The 22460-nt window shown below is 39.4% G+C and overlaps 1 protein-coding gene across 1 annotated transcript in view; it reads left to right on the top strand.

Annotated features, from left to right (window-relative positions):
• The window catches only part of WDHD1 (WD repeat and HMG-box DNA binding protein 1), a 192105-nt gene extending 169645 nt beyond the window's left edge, over nucleotides 1-22460 (top strand). Inside the window, 19 exon segments of the mRNA XM_042450976.1 lie at nucleotides 290-396; nucleotides 1013-1154; nucleotides 1333-1534; nucleotides 1640-1818; nucleotides 2692-2876; nucleotides 3717-3958; nucleotides 5580-5717; nucleotides 7659-7815; nucleotides 10090-10204; nucleotides 11214-11345; nucleotides 13940-14184; nucleotides 16844-16971; nucleotides 17611-17652; nucleotides 18470-18513; nucleotides 18609-18770; nucleotides 20699-20829; nucleotides 20993-21128; nucleotides 22256-22417; nucleotides 22419-22460. Coding sequence (XP_042306910.1) covers nucleotides 290-396; nucleotides 1013-1154; nucleotides 1333-1534; nucleotides 1640-1818; nucleotides 2692-2876; nucleotides 3717-3958; nucleotides 5580-5717; nucleotides 7659-7815; nucleotides 10090-10204; nucleotides 11214-11345; nucleotides 13940-14184; nucleotides 16844-16971; nucleotides 17611-17652; nucleotides 18470-18513; nucleotides 18609-18770; nucleotides 20699-20829; nucleotides 20993-21128; nucleotides 22256-22417; nucleotides 22419-22460 — 2691 coding nt within the window.

Consider the following 22460-nt stretch of genomic DNA (forward strand, 5'->3'; position numbering starts at 1 on the left):
TCATTCACATAGTAAAGAGGAATCTAGTTGAATTTACAGAAATGTAGCAACTGGAAATAGTTTCTGAACTTTCTGACTGATATAAGATAAATTTTAAAATATATTCTTTTCAACCCTCACAAAGCTGATAAAGGGAAGTCAGAAGTTCTCACCATCTTTCTGTATATTTCTTTTCAGGTTACACAGAAAATCCTACAAAGCATTAATAATCACCACAATAGTTCAATACTAAAACTGAAAGTAAGGTGATTCCACAACTAACAATGAAACTTTCTGTTCTTCTTGCTAGACCCTCAATGTTGTGGCTTGGTCTCCATGTGGACAGTATGTGGCAGGTGGAAGTGTTGATGGCCGTATTGTGATTTGGAACATGGACACCCAAGAGTGTCTGGAGAGGTACCAGTTTATTTTTACAATGTTCTTTGTAAAAATGGATGCTTGGTTCTTTTGACAGCATTTGCTTTTGCATTGGATAAGTATGGAAGTGAAATGGCTAATGATGGGACAGCCTCACTTTCCTTTCTGTTGACAGAGAAGCCTTGGCTTATCTCTTACATCAAATCAGAACTGTCAGCCCAAAGGTGGTAACAGACTTTGTCTCTTTTTGTGTAATTAGAATGTGTAAACAAGATGAAAGGCCTTCATTAACTAAAACTGGAACAACATCTCCAGCTGCATTCAGTGAAACCTTGTTTGGTTCCTGAACAAGTATGGTGTAATAACATGCTGACAGGAGCATGAGCTGAAATCCCCCTTCAACAACACTGGCTCTTATTTAATCACAGGATTCTTCAGAGGATAGAATAATTCAGCTAAAGCAAGTGTAATTAAAATTATATTGTATTGTTCCTCAGCAACAGTGAATCTAATGCAACTCACCTTTTGACCAGCCCTAATTCTGTGGACCAAAGACATTTTCTGTTCCTGAAACCATTGTAATGGAGTGTGGTTTTTAAACCACAGGTTCCTATGCAACCCTAATATTTTTATTATATATGCTGCCTTTTTTTAGGGTGAAACATGAAAAAGGTTATACCATCTGTGGTCTGGCATGGCACCCAAAGGGAGGTCAGATTGCCTATACAGACATGGAAGGAAATCTGGGACTGATTGAAAATGTCTGTGATGTGCAAAAAAAGAAATCAAACCATACGGTAATACAAATTTATAAACTTTCTTTGTTTTGTTTTCTTATTTGCGAGGTAGCTGGTGTAAATTTTTGTGTAAATCTGGAGTATTACAAACTTGAGGATAAAGTTTCCTGTTTTCTTGATACAAGACTTGGCATATACAGTATGTTTAAGATCAATAACAGTTAAATCTTGATTCCAGGCATCAACTCCTGCTACCAAAGACTATGATGATCTTTTTGATGAGGATGATAATGAGGACTTTCTGAATGGAGATTTGACTGGGGATGACTGGGGTTCAAAAGCAGTAAGAAATGATGAAGATGAAGATGATGACCTTATGATGGCATCAGGACGACCCAGAAACAAAGGAGCTGTAATAGAAGATGATGAGAACTCCTTAGGTTAGAATTTCTGTTAAGTGTGAGGTGCAGTGGAAAGAATACAGGAGGGATGAGCACTACTTGCCTTTGTTAAACTCTCATAGTAAGTTTATCTGACTTTCACAGATGGTGGATTGTCGAAAGCTAATTCTGCCCTTGATAAAGAGGATGATGAAGAAAGCCTTGCTCCAATCCAGCCACTCTCATCAACCCAAAGACCTTTCTATGATGGGCCAGTGCCAACTCCTCGGCAAAAGCCATTCCAGGCCAGTTCCACCCCAGTGCATCTCACTCATCGCTTCATGGTAATTTCAGGGTTTTATTGTTTCATTGGCTGCCTGTGTCTTGAGATCTTCTAAGGAGGCCCTTCTCTCTGTCCCACCACCCTTACAGGAACATCTGGTGGCAACATGGGAGAGGGCCTTTTCAGTGGCTGCTTCCAGGCTCTGAAATTTGTTTCCTAGAGAGCTTAAACTACTTGCTGTCCTTTTGTAGACAGGTGAAGACCTTTTTATTTCAACAAGCTGTACAGGCTTTATTGCTCAGAGTGAAAGAGCCTTCCATGTGCTGTATTGCTTATATTTATTTTTCTTTTTGAGGATAATGCTTTTAATTGGTTTTAATTTTGTTTATAGGGTAATTATTTCAAATTTAGCTTATCTTTGGCATAATGTAATTATTTTAGTTGTATTTGTTTTAACTTTTGTAGGCTGCCTCAAATCTCAGCCTAAGGAAAAGTGGGGTTGCGGTTATAATTACAGATGTTTCCAGATAGTCTTTAAAGGAATTCTCACCCCTTCCATAGCTCCTTAGAGCTGTGAAATAGTACAGTGCTACCTCGGGTTACGAAATTAATTCGTTCCGCCGTTCCGTTCGTAACCCGATAATTTCGCAACCCGAAAAGGCTTTCCGTTAGCGCTGGAAAGCCGCTAGCCGCGCTTTGCGTTTGAATTTCGCGCCGAAATAAATTTCGTAACCCGAAAAAAATATCGTAACTCGGAACAGTTTTTTCCAATCTAACTTTTTCGTACCCCGGAAATTTCGTAACGCGATCATTTCGTATCCCGGGGCACCACTGTACAAGTTATATGGATCTAGTTTTGAGCAAATCAGGCATTATTTATTTTGAACATTTATACCTTCCCTTTCCTCAATAAGTGTTGACATCCATTTTGTAGGTTTGGAACTCTGTCGGTATTATTCGCTGCTATAATGATGAGCAAGACAATGCTATTGATATTGAATTCCATGACACTGCGATTCATCATGCAATGCACTTGCCAAACTCTTTAAATCATACAATGGCTGACCTTTCCAACGAAGCTATTTTACTAGCCTGTGAGAGCACAGAGGAACTAGCAAGGTACACCAGTTTTTCTAACACTTCTGTGTGGAGCACAGTGAGGAAAAACCAGCTTTGGCATGCTTACTGGCAAGGGGTTGCTGGTGGTGGTCAGGGTGGAATTAATAGATCTCACAGTTGTTATTAGGCATATGTCAACTGTTGTGGCGATGTTGCTGTTGTTTCTTGCAAAACTGCAAGGAGACAGCAGAAGGAAGAAGAAACGGTATAGCTAATGAATTCATGTTTTAAATTAATACCTGACTTTCCGATTTCTTAATGTGTTTTGAACATGTGTGTTCTTCAAGGAATCTGCTGAATTTCTAAATAAAAAGAGAACAGCAGAACCCAACACTTTTGTTTAATTTGTCGTTCTGTGCCTTGAAGTAGTTTCCAATTTATGATGACCCTAAGGGTTTTCTTGGCAAGATTTTTCAGAGGAGGTTTGCCATTGCCTTCCCAAGGCTGAGAGCATATGACTTGCCCAAGGTCACACAATGGTTTCATGACAAAGTTGGGAATTGAACCCTGGTGGAACAAACTCCCTCAGAGTGTAGTGGGGTCTCCTTCCTTAGAGATCTTTAAACAGGCTGGATGGCCATCTGTCGGGGATGCTTTGATTTAAATTTCCTGCATGGCAGGGGGTTGGACTGGATGGCCCTTGCTGTCTCTTCCAACTCTATGATTCTATGATTTTATATGCAGTATTCAAACCATTATGCCACACAGCCTTGAGTTAAAGCCAGTTGTTTGTATCAGAGATAGAACCCCCCTCCCCAGTACAAAATGAAGATTGTGATTTCTAGACATCTCTTAATTCATATTATTTTGTATTCTGCCATTTTACTCATTCATTTTTAGCAAATTTCACTGCATCCATTTTAACTCCTGGGATTCCAACAAAGAATGGACTGTTGACATGCTGCAAGATGAGGAAGTTGAAGCCATTTGTCTGGGCCATGGTTGGGCTGCCTGTGCCACTAGCACTCTTCTCCTTCGTGTGTTCACCATTGGGGGAGTCCAGAAAGAGATTTTCAGCCTCCCTGGTCCTGTGGTATCAATGGCAGGTCATGGAGAGCAACTGCTGGTGATTTTTCATAAAGGTGCTTTCTCTAGCTTCTCTCTTTTTACCTGTTACAGGGTTGAGTCTTCCTTATCTGGAATTCCAAAATCCGAAATACTTCAAAAATCACAAGTTTTTTTTCATGGTGGCTTGGCTAGTGACACCTTTACTTTCTGATGGTTCATTGTACACAAACCTTGTTTCACGCACCACATGACTAAAAGTATTGTATACAATTACCTTCAGGCTATGTGTATAAGGTGTCTACATAAATGAATTTTGAGTTTTAGACATGGGTCCCATCTCCAAGCTATGTCATTATTTCAGTAAATGCAAATACAAATATTCTGCCCTCCCAATAAGCACTTCTGGTCTCAAGCATTTTTGAATAAGGGAGACTCAATCTATATTTTAATATGTACTATGATAAGTTGTTAAAACATTTTTAAATTACTAATAAGGTCCCACCTACTTGCTTTCATTGTTAATTACAGTATCACACTACTGACTTTCACTATCTTTTTCTTAAAGTTGTGTTTGCCCCTTCTTTCCAGCTGCAGCATTCTCTCTGTTGCCTGAAAGGTCTCTTGCTATGACATGGCTGTATAGTGAGTTTAGACCACTTGTCCATCTCTTCTGGAGATGGGTAACTTTGGTGAGCTTGAGGGGTCAGTTTTTTGCCTTGGAACCCTCAGAGGCCACACACATTACCAAAAAATGCCACAGAAGGGAGCAGGAGTGATTGGAAGTCTAATTTTGGCTTTGAGAAACAGGCACTTGTAGTGTTAAACTGTTCTCTTTCTGTCCCAGACATATTGTTGCTCATAGAGGCTTCTAGGAGAGGCAGATCACTTTTTTCTTTTACAAAATAATGAGAGTCTGGGAGGGTTAAGGGCCAGAGAAGCGACCAGTACTATCTACTCTTACTTGCAAATGTTTTCAAGGTACAAGGGAATTAAGAGAGCTTCCTCAGACCTGCCATCTCATTTTTAAATGAAAATGTTGAGAAGTGAACACGGACTCTTCCACATGCCAAGCATGTGTTTTTCTGTGGCTCCCTCTTGCCTTCTTTTTTCTGCAGTGGGCCCTTTGTGTCTGCTGAGGTTTGGTTCCAGGACTCTCCCATGGATTATGTTGGTTACAAAATTCTTTTGAGACCTTATGAATCTTTTCATTTCACATTCACATTCAAACTGTGGATGGTTGAATCCATGGATGCAGAATCCGTGGATATGGAGAGATAACTGTATTTGCCTTTTTTTGATTATTTTAAAATAATTTGAAGATAGAATAGCAGAGGTTCCTAAAGTTAAAGGTTCCAAAGGCAGTTGAAGTCTCTTCTCAGTATCATATATCATTTCTTTAAAAACAAAATAGTAAAAAGAGCTGAACATTACAACGAGATGCAAGCTTTATTTATTTTAGACCTCACATCACAGATATACAGTAATTTTATTTCCCAAAAATAAGTCTTACATTGTAGTATCCATCTATTTTGTGAATAAAATATAACCAGGGAATAGAAATCCAACAAGATCTTTTAGGTATATAGGTAAGTATTTGGGCATGTGGAGTGAAACTTTCAGCTCCCCCCCCCTCCCAAATATTCTTCATGTAGCTTTCTTCTGACATTAATAGTTCCCATTTCTCCCTTTTCTTAGGTACTGGCTTTGAAGGGGATCAGAATCTTGGAGTACAGCTGATTCAACTTGGAAAAAGAAAGAGACAGATTTTATGTGGTGACCCACTTCCCCTCTCTAGGAAATCTTACCTAACATGGGTAGGATTTTCAGCAGAAGGTAAGATGATTGATTCTGCCCCCGTTTATTCAGAAGCATTTATATTTGATTCGACTTCCAGTTGCTTCTGTGTGTGTAAGGGGAAGCAGTTTCTCCCCACTCTTCCTGTGCAACTCTGTTCCGTTTGCAGCGGGGGGGGGGGGGGGGCTTTAGGGTGACTCATAGAGTAACTCAGCCAATAACTCTTTGGCTGCAAATGTAGGGAAGGGGCAGAGGTAACAGATCTATGTGGATAGATGTGGGGATGAAAAGATTCATAAGGTCTCAAAAGAATTTTGTAACCAACATAATGTAAAGAGCGGCTCTTTAGAGCTATATATTCTGAAATATAGTCCAAGAAGATTAGTAATGGGAAGGGCAGCTATGAAAGCACTAGAAATGATCCTGACATGTAAAGATACACAACTGAGCACTAAAGTCAGAATTGTCCAAGCCATAGTATTCCCCATCACTATGTATGGATGTGAGAGCTGGACAGTGAAGAAAACAGACAGGGAAAAAACTCATTTGAGATGTGGTGCTGAAGAAGAGAGCTGAGGATACTGTGGATGACCAAAAAGACAAACAAATGGTTCCTTGAACAGATCAAAGCAGAAATCCCCCTGGAAGCCAAGACTCACTTGAAAATATATTAATGTTTGGAAAGGTGGAGGGCAGTAGAAAGAGAGGAAGACCGCATGCCAGATGGTAAGACTCAATCAGGGAGGTCACAGACCTGAATCTACAGGACTTGAGCAGAGCAGTGGAGGATAGTGGAGCTTGGAGATGTCTCATCTGCAGGTTAATATAAGTTGGGGCCGACTCAAGGGCAGTAAACAACAACAGCAAATAGTCCAAAGCTTCACAAGTGTCAGTGTGTTAGAAAAGTTCTGTGTGGGCACTGGGCACATAGCTCACACATTCTACTTTTGTAGTACAGCGGGCCCTCCCCTGACACGGGGGATCTATTCCGAATCCCCCCACATAAGGGGAAATCCATGTATTCTCATGCCCCATTGGAAACAATGAGGTGCGTGTTCACGGTTCAGGGCAGCACACGTGCCACAGGCATGCGCACCATTACTTTAATAGCAGCACGGCTTCCGTATAAGCTGGAAGCTGTGTATAGTGTGCCTGCGTAAGGCTCAGGCACACTGTAGTTGGAAAGTGCTTTTTTTGTAATCCATATGCATTGTTGTAACCATGCTCTTAGTTTTGTTGTGGGAACTGTTAAAATGTGAAAACAGAAGCTGAGAGAAAATGACCTGCCAAAGGAAACCCAGAGGGTATTTTGTTTTACACTGTTGTGAGCCACCCATATGGAGAAGAAAGTACCCATATGGAGAGGAAAGTACCCATATGGAGAGAAAAGTACGATAAAATAAAACAAAATGTCATCAGCAACCTGCTTTTCTAGCTGGAAGTGATGATATGAGAGCACTTTTGGCTGCTCTTGAAAATTTCAAAGGGGCTTAGTAATTGTCATTTGTTGGATTAAAACTCTAGGACATCAGGGTTCAAATTCTGCTCTGGTGGTCAACCCACTCTGAAGAAAACTCTAAGTTAGGATTACCAGAAGTCAGAATTGACTTGAAGGCATTTAACAGTGATAACACAGGAAAGAAGACTAGCCCTTCCCAATCTGGCACCCCTTCCCTCCTCCATGCATTTTTTACAAACCTGACCAGTCTAGTTAGCTGGGGATGTTGGAGTTTGTAGTGCAACACATCTGAAATGTGCTAGTTTGGGAAGGGCTTGTTGTTTAACTTAAATTACAGACTACCAGAAGGTGGTGGTATTTCCCAAATTAGCAGCAGATGTATTGATTTTCTTCCAAAGCTTTCACATTTCTTAATTTTCAAAGAAAGCAGAGAGGTGCTTCTAGACTCAGCATCACTTCAGCTCTTGAATCAAAAGCTTTAGAAGAAACTGACTTTGTGTGTGTGCGTTGTTAATGAACAGGCACCCCTTGTTATGTGGATTCAGAGGGCATTGTACGCATGCTGAACAGAGGGCTTGATAATACTTGGACTCCAGTCTGTGACATGAGGGAGCACTGCAAAGGAAAGTCAGATCACTACTGGGTTGTTGGCATTCATGAAAACCCTCAACAACTCAGGTACGAAAATAAGTTCGCATTGGTTATTTCTATCTTGTACTACCATAGAAACTGAAAAGGGCGGCCTTGTTCAGCATAGAAATTTTAAAACAGATGTGGCCAAACCAGGAGTAAGTCATTTCAATCAAATGACTTTAAGCACAACAATGCTCCTGAGATTTTTAAATTGATTATTCATGTATATTTTTGAAAAGTCTGGCAATTATTACTATTTTCCATCCCTCTTAATAATAACAACAACAACAACAATGATTATTTCAGTTGCAACATTTTAACTTTAACAGTTTATTGGCAGTTGTTGTTTGTTAGACCAGTATTTGGTATCAATTGTTGTTGTTTTTTAAAAATTGCTTTATTTTAGAGTGCAGGAAATGCCATTCAGAAATAAATCCTTCCATTAACTTTAGTTCCACCAAAACAACTTTTTAAAAACAGCACTTTTTTAGAACAATTATTTATTATTTAAGTTAGTGGACGTGACATCTGAATGGTATTTTTCTATTTAATTTTCTAATTTAGTTTTATATTGAAGTAGTCCTCCACATTAATGCACCCGCTCCCCCAAAAACCCAAAACAAAAATATCCTCCCCCTTTAAAAAAAACTTGTGTGTTTTTTTCCAGCCCTGGTCCATTTGATCAGTAATTCTTTGCTGCTTTCTGCCTGTTGCCTTCGTTGCCTCACCACCAGCTGAGCAGCAACATCTCTCCACTTTTAATTTTGTTTTGCTAGAAAATGGACTATAGAGCTGGCAGGAGCATCTTCTTTTTCCTCTTTTAAAGTTGAAGTGTCAGTACTCTTGCCTCTGTTGGTGTCCTGTCACCAACTTACTCCCTTAAAGGGTGCTGTGGGTCTTTACTTGTCACAAATGTCTCACACTGTCTTTCCTGCCAGTGAGGAACAGCCAAGTTTTCTTTTACTTCCATTGATAAAATTAAGCTGGAGCTCAGTGCAATTCAACAAAGAGTCATTTTGCTGTTATCTCTGCACTTTACCAACTCTGTTCCTATGTTTCCTCTTTCAAGCCACCCGTTTCTAGGAAATTCATTAAAAGCCCAAGGTCATATCAGACTGAGAGGATGAATTTGAATGACAGTCATTGTGGTTTTCTCATCCCTTCCAAGATAACTAAAAAGAACGTTATTTAAATATAGCAAAAAAACTGATCCCTGTTATAATGAGAGAATGCTCCTGTAGTGAAGTCAGTAATTACTGTAATTAACGGGGCTAACATTGGAGATTTTGAAATATCACCGTCACTGACTGCCTGGGGAGCTCAGATGAGGCTCTTGTAGCTAAACCAGCAAAATTTTCTATGGCATCTTAAGAGCAATGAAAAACACCCATATCCTATGCACATTTACTCTGAAGTCCAACACCACCTGAAATGAGAACAGCAACATCTTGACAAAATGCAGGCTTGGGACTAATATTGTCACAATTTTTCCCCCTTGGAAACCCACTGAGTGAACTTGGGCAAGTCACACTGTCTTGGCTTCAGATGATGGCCATGACAAACCCCCTCTGAAGAAACTTGCCAAGAAAACCCCAGTATAGGTTCGCCTTAGGGTTGCCGTAGGTCGGAAACGACTTGAAGGCACACAACAACAACAAACTTTTCAGATCATTGTATCTGTAACATCTTTTTAATTACTTGACTGAACACTAATCATTTATTGCTTGTATTTTTCCCCTTTTTATTTATGTATTTATCTAAAATGATAAAAGAAAAAGAAACATCCACATATGTATACAACTTACAACATATCATAGGCTGACATAAAACATAAAATAAATATATTTAAGTTAAATATATCCATTAATATGTAATTTGAGTAACCACAGTATACTATCATAATGTCAGGCCAATAGCAAACAAACCAAACAAACAGGCAGTATCGTTTGTATTTTCTATGATATTGTTTGGTTGTTCCTAAACTTGCTTCGATTGTACATATTAAAATCTTAATAAACAGACCATCTGTGAGTTACTGTGACTCAAAACATTTTTGTTCTTTTTTCTAGTGTGCTAATTAAAAAAATATAGAGCTTTGTGGAGTGGAAAAGCTGTGTCCTGTACTATGGCTAAATATATAAATTACTCCTTTCTGTTGGGTGAAAAGAAAGGAGAGGCACTGCTATGAGTTGTATAATAATAATTAAATTAATTTGTTTTATTTATATACCGCTATTCCAAAGATCATAGCGGTGAACAGCAAGTAAGCTAATTAGCAAGTAAGCTAATTGCCTTGATTTCTGTCTTTCTCCCACGCAGGTGCATTCCTTGTAAAGGAGCCCGTTTCCCCCCAACCCTTCCTCGTCCTGCAGTAGCTGTGCTGCCATTTAAGCTTCCTTTTTGTCAGACTGCGACAGATAAGGGACAAATGGAGGTAGGTAAAATGGACCTCGACCATGCTTGTTTTTTTTTTTAAAAAAAATTGGCACTTTGTTGATGTGACTAAATTATTAAATTATTAAAACTATTCTTGCAATATACTCCTAATTAGAATGTATAATTTGGCCTCTAAATCCCCTTTGGGAAAGGATATAAGGGCTTGCAGTTGGCTTTCATTCCTCACATCCAATTTGTATGGTTTGTTTGCTTGTTTGCATTACAGAAGCCCCGCCACATTTGTGGGGGTTGGGCACAGTCCTCCCTGTGAAAGTGGGAAAAAGTGAATATAAATTAATACAGATAAAAATCACGAATGCTATTTTCTTTAACTTGAGAGTGCACTTCTCTAGGAATCTCTAGGTCTTCCAGCACAACTTCTAGTGGTAGTTGGTCATAGATTACACTGGAGGACCTAGAGATTCCAAGAGAAAACATATTAATCAAATTCACATTTCAACAAATACGTAAAAGAGTAACCAGTGAATAAGGGAGTCCAAAAGGGAGTCCAGTGGTGTATGTTAGTGGCTCACATTACTCTCTTTAGCAGGAGTGGGACAGATCTGTAAATATATGCTTGAAATTTCATAGGGAATTCCAGGTGATATCTCAGAAACAAAAGAAGGTGGAGAAAACACCTCTAGTAATTAAGATCAGAGGTTTATTTGATATCTAACAGGTTTAATGGATACCTAACAATGTTTGTTGTGGGAAAGATTCATAGTTCAACATTATTCTGATTCTGAATTTCCTTTCCTTGTGAATTCAGAATCCCACTCAGCTGAAAAATGCAGTTAATGTTGTCTTTTGACTCATTATTTTCAATCCATTGGTATTTTTGCCATTGCATTTCTAAATCCATTACAGCCGAAAACTTCTCTTTTTGTTTAGTAACATCATTTTACCCCATTTCTGTGTTCTTGTAGAATTGGGGGCATACAAATAGATTAAAATGGCTACATATAAAGCTTTGGTTTATTTCCCTTTCCTTTCTCTTCACGATTTAGGAGCAGTTCTGGCGCTCTGTCTTATTTCACAATTACCTGGATTATTTATCACAAAATGGATATGAGCATGATGAAAGTGTCAAAGGCCATGCAGTCCAAGAACAGCAAAATCTCTTGATGAAAATGTTTGCAGTAAGTCTTAAACTCAACTTATCTTCAACACAGAAGACAGTTGCCTTGGATTCCATCCTGGGAGAAAGGCAGAGTATAGACTAACTAACTAAATAAATAAATAAATAAGTAAATAAATAAATAAAGGCTCAAAACACATAGGCCAAAGGAAGCAGCTTCTGGCCATTTGGGGGGTATTGCATTTAGATAATGCATGCTCCTAATGTGGCCCGAAGCCACTCCAATGCCTTCTGGCGTCGAGGAGAACTCATATTTGGCTGTGAGCTATTCCACCTTGATGTGGGCGATTCTGTTTGGAGGAACTGTTTGGGGTGTCCGTTACTACATAAATTATCAAATCCAATGCCATCTGGGAGAGCACAGGAATGAATATCGACACCAATGCTGAGTGCATTGCAATCCATCCACACTGCCCTTAGAAAATGAGAGTCCACAGTGGAACCTTCCTCAGGAAGAGAGAGCTAGTCACAGCTTCAACTGTCTTTACAGTCTATACCATCCTCCCTGTCTGTAGTGGAATCTTCCTCAGAAGAGTGAGTCAGCAACAGCTTCAAAAGCTGCTTCAGTACCTCAGAAAGAGGGAGCCAGCCACAGCCTTTTCTTTTCTTTTCTGTTTTTGTCATTGTCACATCTTCTCATGATCACTGGGTAGTGAATCCATTCCTTCCCATGGCCCCATACATTTCTCCTAATCTGATTCCCATTTGGCCTCTCCCTATCTCCCAGCTTCCATTCTTCTGTTCACTCTGGAACTGTCATTCAGCTGCTCCTAAAGCAGCAGCAATTCACGACCCTTTTCTCTCTAGATAATTTAATCTTCTTGCTCTTACTGAAACCTGGCTCCCAGGCCATGATACTGCTACCTCTGCTGACCTTTCTTTTGGTGCTCTCTCACCCACACTCCGCCCTGAGGGTCGAGGAGGAGGGGTTGGTATCTTACTGTCTAATTCCTGCCAGTTTCAAGTTCTGTCTTTTCCCCCAGCTATCCTTTCTCTTTGTTTGAGTTTCATTCTATCAGACTCTTTTTTTCCTTTACAGCTCTGGGTTGCAGTTATCTACCGCCTTCCTGGCTCTGCTACTCAGTTCCTCTCAGACTTTGACTCATGGCTGACATTTTTTCTTTCGAATGCATGTTTAAATCTACAGCGCTATATAATAATAATAATAATAATGCCACCAAAAAGAGTTCCAGGTGGCTGCAAAAAGGAGTTGATTTAAACCAACTCCTGGCAACACGGCTTGAGAACTGCAGTGGTTGCTGCAGTTCCAGCCCAATCGCAGCCACTCTTTCCTGCCATCTGCTTCACCCCAAAATAACAAAAGTTCTCTCAGCATTTTGTTCTTTAGTTATGTTCAGTGTGGTGCAATGGTTTCAGCATTGAACAACTGTGGAGAATAGGGAAGGTCCCTCAAAATGCAAATAGCCACTTCAGAGAGGCAGTTTTTGGTCCTGAGACCCTGGCAAGATCCCAAAGTAGTTCAGACTTCTTCACAAATGCTATGTATCATGCATTTTAATTACTATCTTAATTATTTATTTTTTAAAAATATTTATATTCTTTATCTTGGAATTTCAGGGCAATGTATAGATAAAACAATACAATATCAAATTAAAGCTACAAAATCGCTTAAACAGGATAAAAACAAACTAAATATGGCAACAAGTTAAAACAGTTTACAAGTATACAACAAAAGCAGGCTGCTTTGAATCCAGTCTTGGGACAAAGGAGGGATATAAATCCAATAAATAAACAGATAATAAATTAAAAGCTGTACATTTAAAAGAGGGATTTAGCTGGCCCTTGCTCTGATCTCGTTCCACAGCAGGCAAAGACCTTTTAATATAGGCAGATCTTTGGCGCATCATTTGTATGGCAGAAGAGTCTTAAGGGGCGTGCTGTGCTTTTTATCTTTTTCATTATGTTTTAGATGTGTTTTCAACTGTCTTAACTTCGTACTTTAGTAGAATACTTTACTTAATGGTTTCTTAACTTTTATATAGCATTTTTTTTAGCTGAACTTTGTGTTAAAGACACCTTGGGTCCCATGTTGGGAGGAAAGGGATACAGGTATAAGTACAATGAAATAAATAAATTAAATCCCAAAGACTTTACTAAAAAGCTCATTTCATATCTAGTCTGGCCCTTAACTGCAGCTCTAGTCCCTGTATATGAGAGACTGCATAACTGAATGTGTGAACTGAAAAGACAAAACAAACAAAAAAACCAAAGGCTTTCCATGTAGTATACTTTTTTAAAAAATGAAAGACTGCTGCATTGATATTTTATATCTCTTAATAGAAATACAATTTTTCTACTGTGCTCACTATGCTTCCAGTTGCTGACCTTAATTGCACAGTGGTGCTGCTGTGGTTGTTTTCGTAACCACAAAATGATTCTTTGTTGCAAAGCAGCTGGAACATTGTTGGCTAGTGCATGTGGGAATCAGTGGTCAGTTCCTGTCTACGTTGCTATCATTTTTAGTGAACGGATGGAGGTGGGAGATGTGAGTGTCCTTCCCTGTGAAGAGGTGGAGGTGATAATCTCTCTTCTCTTTGGATTTTTCAAGATAAACTTCTCACCTTCTTTTCAAAGCTTTCCTGCACACTAGAACGTGAATTTCGCTGTATGGAGCTCGCTGAGCTCATGACGCAAAATGCCACCAGCTTAGCTATCAAGTATGCCTCACGCTCTCGGAGATTGGTTCTTGCCCAGAGGCTCAGTGACCTGGCAGCAGAAAGAGCAGCAGAGTTGGCAGCTGCTGAAGAGTCTGGCGAAGATGAGAAGGAGCAGCAGCAGCAGCAGCAGCAGCAGGATTTCAGAAACCATTTAAATGCTGGGTAACAGTGAATTGCAAAGTGACACAGTAGTTAGTGAGCATCTCTAGTGAAGGAACCATGTGGATTTTGTAGGATGTTAGATTCATATTCATATTTATTTATAATTTTGTTTATATTCAGCCTTTCTCCCACAAAGAGACCCAAGCTGGCTAACAGTTAAACTTAGTTAAAAACTTTACAGTAAAAAATTTAAACAATTAAAATCATCTCATTAAAACAGTATAAAACTACATTAAACATTTGTTGTTGTTAGCTGCCTTTAAGTTGACCTTGACTCGTGGTGACATCTCCAAGCTCCCCATCCTCTGTCTCTCTGCTCAAGGCCTGCAAGCTCAGGCCTATTGAGTCTGTCCATCTGGCATGCGGTCTTCCTCTCTGTGTACTTCTCCCCACCTTCCTCAGCACCATTGTCTTTTCTGTTGAGTCCTGCCTACCTATGATATGGCCAAAGTATGACAGCCTCAGTCTAGTTATCCTAGCTTCCAGGGAGACTTCAGGCTTCATCTGCCCAAGGATCCATTTATTTGTCTTTTTGGCCAATCTTCTCCAGCACCACATCTCAAATGAATTATTTTTTTCCCCTATCTCTTTCATGCCTTCACCAAGTGAGATGGTGATGGGACCAAGAGAAAGCCTTCCCCTGATGATCTTAGGGTTCTGGCTAGTTCATATGGGGAGATACAGCCTTTCAGATAGGGCTTTATAGGTCATGCCCTTCACTTGGTCATCCAACCTCTTTAAACAAAGATTTCTAAAGAGAGAGAGTTCACAATCCTGTAAAGCAGACTATTTCACTATTGTACTGTCTTGAACCTCTTTTCTTCTAAATTGAATATAGCTATCATACCACCTCTCTATTTCCTTGTCTCATACATATCTAACTACCTCAGCTTTTCCTCATAGTAGAGCTTGGCTTCCAGACCTTTTCCTATCTTGCTTGCCTTTCTCTGGAAATGCTCCAACTTGTTCATATCTTTCCTGAACTGTGAAAGCCCAGAACTTGACACAATAGTCAAAGTGAGGTCTGACAAAAGCAGAGTAAAGTGGTATTGTGACTTCCTGTCTCGCGCCGCCGCCAGTTGCAGCGTCCGGGAACCGCAGCAGCCAAACGGCGCGGTTCCTGGACGCTGCCAAGAAGGAGTGCAAAAATCGCGCTCCTTCTTGCTCCCCGGAAGAGACGCCGCGAGGCGCTAGCCGCACCCTCGCAGCATCATTTCCGGGGCACGACGTGCGGACGCAGACCACGTCAAGGTGGCTGCGGCCGTGTGGAATGGCCACCGCCATTTGTTATGGACAGAGTCTGTAACAGGAGTAGGGGCATCTAGAAGAGACGCCCCTTTTTTAAACTGGGACGTCCTGAGGACGTCCCAAATGGCAGTATGTAACCCACTGATGCTTCTGTTAATGCAATCTACAGTAGTTCCAAATTTGATTTTAGTTCCAGATTTTATTCATAATATGTAGATTTTGGTCAAGATTTGTAATTTTGTGGGGTCCTCTGCATCAGAAAAATGAGATCCCTGAGTCCTTCCGCCAGGGCAAGTCTTCCGAATACTGCATTATTAACATCAGCAATGATGTTAGGGACAAATATGCTGGGCTTTTTCACTTACCAGCAACTAGGCCAGAACTGCAGCTGCTGGTGGTTGGGAGGATGAGGGGGAGAAAATAAAGAACCATTTAAATGGCTTTTGGAGGACAAAGAGGAGTTGGGGAAAGAAAGGAGGCAGGTGAGGAAGAAAAATGAAAGAGGACATGGATGTTAAAAGGAGGTGGAGAGAGAATTTGAAACTGAACTAAGAACAAGGAACTAAGGAAACTGGTGCTTTCGCACTACACAGCTATCACACTATTATTAACTGCCATGGTTTCATCTTAGGGTTTGTAGTTTGGTGAGTCACTAAAGCTCTCTGGCCAAGAACTGTAAATAGCCTTCCCTAAACTTCAAGTGCCAGGATTCCATAGGATGGATCCATGACAGTGACAGTGGAGACATAGCACTATATTTGTGTAATATGAAAGAGCCACTGCAGATGGATGCTGCCAGCAGAGGAAGGAAGAATAGCAGAGAATACAAAGGAGGAAGAAAGAGATGTTCATACTAATTTCTCAGTTGATGGACAGAGTAGGATAACCAATAGTGAGGAACATCAGATTTTATTTTTAAAAAGGTAGAGAAGGGAGGGTTAGTGAAAAGTTCTGAGTTTTGCCAGAACCCAGAGTTTGTAGTTGATTGATTTGTTCATTTTCATGCTGATTTTTAGATGTGAATCCAAAGGTTCTCGCATCTGATTAGGTTGCTGATTAATTTCATGATAGCAATGTATTTCAGCTGCTGTAGTTAATGTTGCCACTAGTCATTATCAATATGGCATTTTTGTAACAATTTCTGGTATGTTTTGCATAATATATGAATTTGTATTCTTTTCCACAAGATTTCTTTGTTGTCTTCAAAGCATTTGGTCAAAAGACATCTTATAAAGATTATAGAAATCAGTTGTGTGAAGCTCAGTGCCCTAGTAGACAGCTTTAGAGTTGGGCCCATAATCTATTATTTTATTTGTGACCCAGCCTAAGGAAGCTTTCTTTTTCCCCCTCTTCTCCCTTGTCTTTAGTTAGGGTTTGTTAGCTATGACTTCAGTGCATTTCTCTGCTTTAATTACAGTAACACCCCCACAGAATGGAGTCAGGCTTGTGTCAGAAATCTTCAGCGCCAGGAAAGTGTGGAGAAGAATGAGGAAGCTGCAGACCAGGCTGAGGAGGACACACCTGATGTGACAAAACCTAGTAAGGCACACATCAAAATTTGGGGCATAATCATGTATTTCCCAAGACCCACAAGGATGGACAGTTTTGGGGATCAGGTAGATTACTTTCAATTAGAAATGGGTAGGCAGAGTTTATCCTGTGGGCAGCATATAGCCTCAACCCCATTTTTGTGGTCTCTGAATTCCTCCCAATTTTTAAAAACAACAGTGTAAATTTCAGGCAATTTTTGCCATGCAGAAATCCCCCCAAATGTGTGAAAACATTAAAAAAAAAATATCTCTTACAAGCACCCCAAAACCATGTACTATCCCCCAAATACCTCTGTTTTCTTCTGCAGTCCCTCTCAAAATGGTGACAAGAAGTGGTATGAGGAAAATTGAAGTGTTTGAGCTTGCTGTGGGTGCAGCCCATAGGGGAATCTTAGCTGGAAATTGACCCCCAGGCCTCACGCAGTTGTCTCTCTCCTTAATAACTGGAAGTAGCAAGAAGGGGCTGTGCTTTTCTAGTTTTTGGTGTATGGTTAGCTCCCTTATCTATCCTGGTATTCTCTCAGTGTCAAAATATGGTCCATAACATAATAACTGAGAAGATGCGTAAAATGTTACTGATGTTTTTGTGTTGGCATTCAATTATTGATGATTTTTGTGTCTTTTGAAGGATCTCCCATGCTCCATGAGAGTGCGTCTACTCCCAAATCTGGTGAGTCAAACAAAATTTATTCTGAGCAAGGAAAGCCTCTTAAATGTTGAATGTACTTGTGCAAACCTTTAATACCTGCTACCAGGTCTAGGGTTTGATTTTTAACTCTATTGTAATTGATGTGGTTTATTGTTGTAACCCGCCCGGATTCTTCATGATTGGGCGGGCTATAAATAAATCATCATCATCATCATCATCATCATTATTATTATTGTCCTGCCTTCCAAATTCTGTGCGCTGACTTTTGATAAACAGACTTTTTGCTTTCACACATCAGCAGTGGCTGACCACTGTGAAGATATGAAAGAGCTGTATCACTTCATGAAGCCCTTTGAAAATTTAGGGCAAGGGTACTTATTTGCATCTTTCTGGGTCTTATTACATTCTATCCCACCCACATTCCTAACAACTGTGTAAATATGCTTTAAATCCTGAGGTCTGGATATCACTCAGTACTACATCTGAAGAAGTAGGTTTATATCCATGAAAGCACATGCTAAAAATAAAAACCAGATAGTCCTAAAAGTGCTGTTACATTCCTTCTTTTTCCCCCTCCCTTCCTCCTTTTTATGATCCAAATAAGATGTTCAGTGTGTGAGGAAATTGCAACCCATGGATTGCACACAGCTCCCTAGGCTGGTTTGGGTGCTCCAAGCATCCCACTTATAAAATAGGTGTGCTGTTTAAATATGAACAAAGTTATATGGGATGGGGAACTGGCATGGATTGTGGGCCTATCATGGGAAATTCACAGTTTCTAACTTGGTGTTCTTCTCTTTCCCGTCCATCTGTGCCCTCCTCCTTTTCATAACAAAAGCGGTAACTGGAGCTAGCAACCAAGGGCGAATCAATCCTTTTAAAGTAAGAATTTAATTATTTCAATTGACTTTGAAAGAAATTGGAAATCCTGATCAAGTGAAGACAGAATATTTTCATAAAACATTTTGCTCCTCTAGGTTTCCAGTAGCCAAAAGGATCCACTGGGTCACTCAGTTAACATTTTAGACAACATGACCAAACTGTCTAAGAGAAATACCACACCAACTGGTCGAGCTGCTTCAAGCAAAGAGAAAGGTCCAGTTATAAAACCGTTGATGCCCAAGCCCAAGTTAAAGCAGGTAACAATCTTGAATGTTATGCTAGTTTAATAAAATGGTGCTTAACATTACCAGCCCATTTTCTACCAGAACTTAAGTAAAAGTTGTAGGGCTAAGTAGCAGCTAGGGAATAGAAGAAAAACAACTGAAGTCACACAGAAGACCCCTCTGGCCTTTCATATGTTTTTCCTTTTATTTTAAACTCATTTAGAGCTAATCTCCAGGTACCCAGCCAGGCAATTTTTTGTCAAGTCAAAACACTTATTATACCTCCTCAACACACATGCTTTCATGATGCTTGAGATACAACAACAAAATAACATGTTGGAAAGCAGAACGGTGTAACTTTTTTTAGTTACTAACATATTCGCAAGGCTGATAGTATTGTTAGTATGTTAGGTATTAGAAAGAAAAAAATGGGCTTATTACTATAGCGAGCAAACCAAATAACATAACAATAAAAACGAATGAAGGAGGTAAAATTAAAATGAGCAGAACTAGTGCAAGAAGGTCTATTACTAGACTGGTTCCTTTATTTGCAAATACAACATGATTATTAAAAGGATATTCTTAAAAATGGAATAGAGATGAAATGGAAAGAATTTGATAAAATAATAATAGAAGGAAAGAAAAAACTGATAAAAAAGATATAGACTAATACTAGACATAGAGCTAAAAGAGGAGATGATTAAAGAAAGCATGGTTAAATGGATGCAGAACATGAATAAAAGAATACCTCTGGAAATGTGAGAAACGTCATGGAGAAACAACCAAAAATTTACAAAATGCAACAATTTAAGAGAAAATTATTATAAAATTTTTCATAGATGATATTTAACACCCTCTAGACTGGTTAAAATGAAAAAACAAAACAATAACAGCTGTTGGAAATGTAAAGACAAGATTGGAACCATGTATCACATATGGTGGCAATGTGACAAAGTGAAATTATATTGGAAAAACATCCATAAGGTGATACAGGAAACAATGCAAAAAATATCCCTTTCCAACCTGAATTACTTTTATTAAATATAATTGACATTAGAAAAGAAGAAATTAGTCAGGATGAGAAAAATGTCTTGCTGTATATGATAATGGCAACTTGTATGTTATTTGCTAAATACTGGAAAACCAATGTAATACCATCTTATAAAGGAGTGGAAAGTTAAAATATGCGAATTTACGATAATGGATAGATTAACCATGTATGAAAAAAAATTGGTGAAATTTCAAAAACTTCGGTGTTAAAGGATTTATAGACTACATACATTATTTAAGAATTGATTGAATGATCACAGATGTACAAAGCACATTGTATATTGGTTGTCACACCTGTGGTGTCTTTTCTTTCTTTTTTAACGTTTGTTTTGTTATTGTTATTTGTGTGTGTGTGTGTGTGTGTGTGTGTATACTTATAATGCATTATTATACAATGGTGTTTTTATTTTCTTAATACAGTAGTCTATGAGGTTTTCATCCTATTTAGGGGCAGCACATTAGTGATTTAATTTGTATTATTGGCTTATGTACATACACTTGCTTTTGGGTACCTACAAGTAGTTTCTGATTTATGGCAACCCTAAAGCAAACTTATCACAGGGCTGGCTTTTCAAGTTTCTTTAGAGGGAGTTTGCCATTGCCACCCTCTGAGGCCGAGAGCATATCACTTGCACAAGCTCACCCAGTGGGTTTACATGGCTGAGCCAGGATTCAAACACTGGACTCCTAGTCCAGTGCTCAAACCACTGCACTACACCATGTATTAACATTGCAATTAAAACGGCTGGCTAAATGGGTAAAAGATCTATCAAGACACTGTCCCTTTGGAGAAATGAGAACTAATATGAGATGAAAGGTCCCTTCCCTGAGGAGATTGCAGTTTAAAATTCAGGATAATAATAATACATTAAAATAATACATGAGTTTTAGAAATGTGTGTCTTTGTGTAGGCTGCAGCAGCTGCATTTTTCCAACCCCGAACACCTAGGACTGAAAAAAAACCTGAGGAAGAGAAAGGAGAGAAAAATGGAACAACAGAGCCTGAACCCCAAACTAAAACTGAGGCTAATGATAGTAAAAGGTCAGTGTGCCAAGGACTCTTTCTCCATCGCCATTGTCTCTGTGCCCCAGTACCAGTTCTTGGAAAAATCCAAATGCAAAAAGAGAAACATTGTCCCGTAGCGCAAAGGCTCCAGACTTCGGGGTATTTTCCTAAACAGAAATCTTTTTCTATTCTTTTTTAGGCCTAAGACTGGATTTCAGATGTGGCTTGAAGAAAACAGAAGCTGTATTTTGACAGATAATCCTCATTTTGAGGAAACAGAGATAATAAAAGAAGGCATGAGCCGGTTCAGAGCTTTGACTGCTGAAGAAAGGATGGTAATGGATTCTCCTTGAGAATAATTGCATCTTTTAGTAACTTGTTTACCCTATAGAAATTCTGTTTTCCTACAATAGCTCTCCATTGACTTGAGTAACATCTTGTGGGGTTTTTTTTCCAGTATAGTCCTCCGGAGATTGCCAAACTACAATTCCCACCAACCTTGGCCATTAGCTATGCTGATGGTGGCTCTTGGGAACTAAGAGTTTAACCATCCGTTTTATGACCATAAGTTCCCTGGGCTAGATGACTTTAGGAATTTCTCTCTTATGTGTTGCTGAAAAGCAGGCTATGTTGGATTTTTTTAAATGTGATTCCTGATTTTGTTGAAGGTCCAAAACACACTGTAAAAAAATCCAGTTTGAGACCACTTTAACTGCCCTGGCTCAGTGCTAGGGAATCCTGGGAATTTTAGTTTGTTGTGTGGCACCAGAGCTCTTTGACAGAAGAGGCTAAATGTCTCACAAAACTACAGTTCCTTCCTAGCATTGAGCCAGGGCAGTTAAAGTGGTCTCAAACTGGATTGTTTCTACAGTTTTGTTTTGGACCTAACCCAGATTATTTAAGCTGTTGTATCTTGGACATCTCATGTGGCCATATGACACACTGAGAGACAATATGCTCAGTAAGTGGAAGGCAGTCCTGACAAGTCTTCAAAAACAAAACCATTCTAGTCTGGAAACCAGCATGCAAAGGGATCTTTGAGACTACTGAAGAAAACTGGTATGCCAAGGGATTCTACCAGCTTCAGTTAGTCTAGAGGTGCCGAAAATCCCTTTGCCTATTGAGCATGGCTGTTGATGACTGAGTCTCATGGAGGTCTCTCATTCATGAAGGTCTCTCATGCACCATGAGTCAAAGCTGACTTGCCAGCAAAACACTAATAACAAATATAGTGGAGGAGAGTGTGGTCCTGAGGTTCTGTGCTGCTTTCTAATGTTGTTTTGAATATCCATATCCCCAAGCCAATTAACAGCGAATAACTGTATGTTCCTCTTTTCTTTCTTTTGTTTCCAGTGTCCCTCCCTCTTTTTTCTCCTCATGTTTTTGTATCTCACCTTTTGTAAATTTTGCCCAATCCCCATCTCAATAGGATTTATTGGTTGTTTTGCTTTTTCTCTTCAAGACTTGGACTGAGAAAGCCAAGGAAAAAGAAGCCAGTGATCCAGTTGAAGTTAAAAAACGGGAGCGCCCAGAAGGTGTTAATGGTGATGGGCAAGAAGATGAAGTACAAAAAATCAAACCAGGACTCAAGTCAGATAAAAAATCTAAATCCTTTGAGCATAGTCACCATTGCAAAGTTATCGGTGTTTGCATACAAGGCAAGCTAA

Source organism: Sceloporus undulatus, chromosome 1 (genome assembly GCF_019175285.1).
Source record: "Sceloporus undulatus isolate JIND9_A2432 ecotype Alabama chromosome 1, SceUnd_v1.1, whole genome shotgun sequence".
NCBI classification, from domain to species: domain Eukaryota; kingdom Metazoa; phylum Chordata; class Lepidosauria; order Squamata; family Phrynosomatidae; genus Sceloporus; species Sceloporus undulatus.